Source organism: Diabrotica virgifera, chromosome 9 (assembly GCF_917563875.1).
Source record: "Diabrotica virgifera virgifera chromosome 9, PGI_DIABVI_V3a".
In the NCBI taxonomy this organism is placed as follows: domain Eukaryota; kingdom Metazoa; phylum Arthropoda; class Insecta; order Coleoptera; family Chrysomelidae; genus Diabrotica; species Diabrotica virgifera.
The window spans coordinates 55,384,260-55,390,286 of NC_065451.1; the positions used below are offsets into that span (position 1 = coordinate 55,384,260).

Here is a 6,027-nt window from a genome sequence, read left to right on the forward strand (position 1 = left end):
TTTAGAAATTTCAGTTATGTTGTTCATGTAAATATTTATAAAAATTATTATATTTTAAATAAAAATGGTTTTTGTATATAACAAAATAGCCTGTCATCTGTCATTTCTTCTTCTTTTTCGGCTGTCATCTGTCATTTCTTCTTTTTTTGGGCAGTCATCTGTCATTTTTTTCTTCTTTTTTGGCTGTCATGTGTCATTTGTGAGCAAATAATTTAGTAGAATTTTTGGTAGATTTTATCATCAATCTAGTAGAATTTGGTAGGTTTTATATATAAATCTAGTAGAAAACGAGGTTCGGTCGTTGGCAACCCTGGAGAAGGACAGGATGTCAAGATGGTAGTAGAAGTTAGGTTAATAATATGGATTGTCGCTTGGAAATATAATTGTAATAAAGTGCTAAATAAAGATTGTCTCAATAATTCTACATGGTGGCAGCGAACTTGCAAATACTCCGAGGAATATTTGGCAAGTAGAACCTTCTTCGAAGAGCAGAAATAGAGTTAAATAATTCCAGGGATGGCAGAGAATCAAGCAGGAAGCCATGTGCTTGCCAACGTGGCAACAGTATCAGCTCCTTCTGAGTTTAATTTCTCCCTTCCAGGATCATGGAATCAGTGGAAAAAGAGGTTAGAAAGATATATGTCGGTTAGTGGTTTTATAAACAAACCAGAAGCTGAAAAAATTGATATGCTAGTGTATCTAATGGGGGCAGAAGCAGAGGAAATTATAACTCAATTTAATCTAACACCCGCACAGCAAGTATATAGTATTATTATCGAGAAGTTTGACGCTCATTTTATACCCCAAAAGAACGTAATATTTGAACGATTCAAGTTCAACACACGTAGTCAACAGCCAGGGGAGTCGGTGGATGCATATATCACTGCACTTCATAGCCTGGCAGAGCATTGTAGTTATGGGGCTCTAAAAGATGAGTTAATAAGAGACCGCATAGTAGTAGGAGTTTTAGATGTAAAAGTAAGTGAGAGGTTACAACTCCAAAAGAACCTAACATTAGGGGAAGCTGTATTAACAGTACGTCAAGCCGAGCTGCAGAATTCTCAAAACAGGATTCTTAGGCAAGAACGAGTACAAGAAGTAGCTACGGTCAATGCACACAGAGGTAACTACTGGTCACAATCACAAGCAGAACCAAATAAATATGGACAACAGAACACATGGGGGAAATCCAACAAAAACTACAAATGTACATACTGTAGTGTACCAAGCTGCAACAGCCGAGAAAGATGTCCAGCAAAAGATAGTCGTTGTCGATTATGTGGAAAGAAAGGACATTGGCAAGCTAGATGTAGATTCGGCAGGAATGTAAGAGTAGTTGAAGGTCAAAACTGTGCTGAAAGTGAGGTAGGAATAGAAAATGAAATGGAAAACTTACAGGTAAATAACTTTGATTTTCATCTAGGACACATTTACACTAATGATAAAGATCAGTGGTTTGCAAAAGTTTTAGTTGACAATAAATATGTTATGCCTTTTCTTGTTGATACAGGTGCTGATGTAAGTTGTGTCTCTAGAAATATGTTGTCTGATTTCTACAAAAATAAAATGTATGTTTGCCAGGAGTCCATAGGGGGCCCTGATAATAAAAAACTAGAAATTGAGGGTAAAATTGATGTTAATTTGACTTATAATGACAATATGTGTTCAGAATCTTTATGTGTTGTAAAAAATCTAAAGGTGCCTATCCTTGGTCGGCCTGGAATTATAAAATTAAAAATGCTTAATATTAATAAAAATAGTTCACGTTATATTAATAACTTAGTATCTAAAAATATAAATGCATTTGGGGCAGAATCAGAGACCTACAGTGCTAGCAAGTACTCATTAGAAACGATAGCTGAGTCATTTCAAGGAATATTTGATGATATTGGGGAATTTAAAACAGAAATGAAACTTGAGCTAAAATCTAATGTTCAGCCATTTGCTCAGTCAGTACCACGAGTAGTTCCATTACCACTCATGCCCAAGTTAAAAGTTGAGTTAGACCGTCTACTTCAGTTGGGTATAATAAAACCAATTGAAGAACATACCAGGTGGGTAAGTCCTATTGTTTGTGTACCAAAGGGTGACTCTGTTAGGTTGTGCGGAGATTACACAAAACTTAACCAAAGTGTATTAAGAGCTTATTTCCCACTTCCAAAAATAGAGCATACTTTGGCTCAACTGAAAAATTCAATAATATTTTCTAAGCTCGACACAACTAGTGGTTACTTCCAAATTAAACTGAAACCAGAAAGCCAATTGCTAACTACATTCATCACACCATTTGGTCGATACTTTTTTACACGTCTTCCCTTTGGAATTTCATGTTCTCCAGAATATTTTGCACTTAGGTTTTCTAAGATTCTTTCAGGTATGAAAGGGGTAGTCTTTTATATGGATGATATTTTAATCCATGCTAGTTCAGTCAAAGAACATGACGAAATTTTAAACCAAGTTCTAATAAAATTACACAGTGAAGGTATAACCCTTAATAAAAACAAATGTGTCATTGCTGCTAAGTCAGTCAAGTACTTGGGGCATATCATCACTACTTCTGGGGTTAAAATAGATCCTGAACGGGTCAGAGCAATTAGAGAATTCCCAGAACCAGAAAATAAAACAGAACTTTTAAGATTATTAGGTATGATTAATTTTGCGGGTAAATATATTAAAAACAAATCTGAAATTTTAGAACCTTTAACATCTCTTCTAAAAAAGGACTCAGTATTCTTATGGGGACCTGCTCAAATTCAAGCTCTAAATACTCTAAAAAAATGTTTAGAAAGTTCCCCAAATTTATCATATTTTGATGCGAACAAAACTATTGTTGTAAATTCAGACTCTAGTTGTTTTGGCATAGGAACTTGTCTGATGCAAGAAAATCTAGATAAATCTCGCGAAATAGTGGCATTTTCATCTCGATTATTAAGTCAAGTAGAGGGTCGATACGCGCAGATAGAAAAAGAAGCCCTGGCAATTACGTGGGCAGCTGAAAAGTTTGCTGATTATATAACAGGGGTCAAAGATTTGATTTTTGAAACAGACTCAAAACCCCTTGTTCAAATTTTACAGACGAAAAATGTGGATGAATTATCTCCTAGGTTGCAGCGGTTTCGGATGAGATTAATGCGTTACAATTATAAAGTAGTTTACATCCCAGGAAAACAGTTGGTTGTGTCAGACGCACTAAGTCGAAGTCCCATAAAAAATTCTGTACCTAGTAATGATGAGTTGACAGGTATTGAAGTCGAGGGGTATGTTAAATCGGTAATCCGTAATTTACCCATAAAAGATCGGTTTATAAAGCAAATAATCGAGGAACAAAGCAATGACCCTGTTTTACAAATAATAAAACAATATACGTTGACTTCATGGCCAGAAAAGTCTAAAATTCCTGTGCATGTTTTGCCATATTTTCAATTCAGATATGATATATCATTTTGTGAAAATTTGTTATTAAAAAGTTCTCGAATTATTATACCAGCAGCTTTACAACTTAAATGTCTAGAATATATTCACACAGGTCATCTGGGGGTAGTCAAGTGCAGGGACAGGGCTAAATCTACAGTGTGGTGGATCGGGCTGTCTTCTCAAATAGAAAAAATGATTAGAAATTGTCCCAATTGTGTGGAAAATCGTGAAAATATAAAAGAAACTTTTTACAAAGAAGAATCATGTACACGACCTTGGGAAAAGATAGCGCTAGATCTTTTTAAACTGGATAAATGGTTCTTGATTGTCGTGGACTACTACTCCAGATATTTTGAAATATTTGAGCTCAGTTCCATGACTGAAATTGTTATTATAAATCACTTGAAAGGTTTATTCTCTAGATATGGTATTCCCAATATTGTGCGTAGTGACAATGGACCACAATTTTCAACATTATTTAAGAAATTTGCTTCAAATTATAATTTTATTCATGTAACTAGTAGCCCATACTTTGCACAGAGCAATGGATTAGTTGAACGGGCAGTTAAGACTGCTAAAGAACTAATCAAAAAGAATAGTGAAGATATATTTTTAGCGCTCTTAGCCTATAGGGCTACACCTTTAAGGTGTGGACTTTCACCAGCAGAGCTGTTTTTCTCTAGAAAATTAAGAACTAATCTACCACAGTTGTCATTAAATTTGGAACAATCGGTTGTTAAGGGGGGAGTGTCATTAAGAGAAAGGGAAAATAAGGAAAAACAAGCAGATAATTATAATAGTAGACACCGAGCCAAGGATATGCAACCTTTATATGTGGGCGATTCTGTCTGGATTATTGATATTAGGCAATATGGAAAGGTAATTGAAATTTGTGAAGAACCACGCTCTTATGTTGTTCAAACTAATAGTGGTCAATTCAGACGTAACAGATGGCATTTGGTCCAGGCACCTTACTATACTCCTGATACCAGTAACCAGTTAGTTCCTAAGAAATTTGTTGACGGCAGCGACTTAGCAACTCCAGGCTTCTCCCACAAAGAAAAGGAGAATGAGAATATAAATAATTCCTCTGATACTTTAGAGACTATACATGGGAGTCAGAGTTGTGGAGTCGATGCTTCACCAAATAAAAGTGATGTCCAAAGTGAACACTTACCTGTACAGGAACCTGATCTGTTATTGAGGCCTAAAAGGAACATTAAAAAGCCAATTTACTTGTCCGACTATAGTTGTTAAGTTATGTATATTATGTTATGTTATGTATTCATTCTATATTTGCTGGGGTCCTGGAATTCTCAGAGAGCTCTGTGGCTTACCTCATTTAAAAAGAGGAGAATGTAGAGTCAGCTCAGTATGCAACCACTTATACGTTTCCTTCAGAAACGTAGTCGGTACTTGAGACAGAACCTCTTTGGGGGAGAACGACAGGATGTCAAGATGGTAGTAGAAGTTAGGTTAATAATATGGATTGTCGCTTGGAAATATAATTGTAATAAAGTGCTAAATAAAGATTGTCTCAATAATTCTACAGTTTTCATATTATATTTTTGGACTTATTTACATAGAAGAGATGATTGTTGCATGCCAATGTGAAAGCTCATCAAACGGTGTCTAGTATGAGTGCCGCAGATCTCGTTTATTCAAAGCTAAAGAATCTTTCACTGGTAAGTGTTTTATAAATAGTTGATCAAATTTTGTTATGATATTTGAACATAGCCACTTTGCACGACGCAAGTGATTGCGAAATTAATTAGTCGTTATACGGGCTCCGATACCTACCTTGAACCTACCAAAATACATAAGTAGTATGTAATACTTTTATTTACATAATTTGATTACCATCAAAATTTCTATCAATATTCACCTAATATATTGTTTTCTTACTATATGTTTTGTTGTATTTTTTCCATTCTAAATCATTTCAATTCAAAATCAAAATAATTTGATTTACATAAGTTAAAAATGTCAAAAGGTTAATCTGTTTAGTTAGACGATCTTCGCACATAATGACAAGCTGTCTCTGTGGCGAAGTTTTAATGCGAGTGAATCCCAATACAACGCAAATACCAGCCGCGTGGTAAGTTGGTTCGAATCCCAATAGAAACTTTTATTTTTTTATTTTTTTTTATACATTTTATTATTCTAAGTATATTTATTATATAATTTTATTTTCAGAAAATACGTATTTAGTTAAAAATTTTTCCGACAATTAATGTTCAGATCATTTGTGGAATTTTTAATGTGTTTGTGTGTGTTTTATTTTTTTATTATTTTAATTTTTGGCACTGTTTTAATAAAAATGTTTGAGAAGTAGTAAGTATAAATTAATTTAATATTTAAATAAAATATAAATAAAAAGTATATTAATTTCGTTTATAATCATATAATCATATAATAAAAGTATAACTTCTTACGTGCGTACAAAGTACACACACATTCTTTTTTTTTTTTCATACGCGGGATCCAGACCTATATGCAAAAAATACTTTTCTAAGAGACTATCTTTTGATAATCATTATTTGCGCATACACCCGGATAAGACAGTTGATATAGTTTCAAAAATATATTGTTGCCAAATCTGCTCGTACCCAG

At 34.0% G+C, this 6,027-nt stretch overlaps 1 protein-coding gene across 1 annotated transcript; it reads left to right on the forward strand.

Annotated features, from left to right (window-relative positions):
• The first annotated feature begins 516 nt into the window (after positions 1–516).
• LOC126890951 (uncharacterized) lies at positions 517–1,522 on the forward strand. Its single transcript, XM_050660126.1, has 2 exons — positions 517–1,398; positions 1,511–1,522. Exons 1-2 carry the CDS (start codon positions 517–519, stop codon positions 1,520–1,522), a joined length of 894 nt encoding a protein of 297 aa, XP_050516083.1.
• The last annotated feature ends 4,505 nt before the right edge of the window (positions 1,523–6,027 follow it).

Excerpts from the sequence above, each read along its gene's own strand:
- LOC126890951 (XM_050660126.1), top strand. The coding sequence starts at position 517 with ATGGCAGAGAATCAAGCAGGAAGCCATGTGCTTGCCAACGTGGCAACA.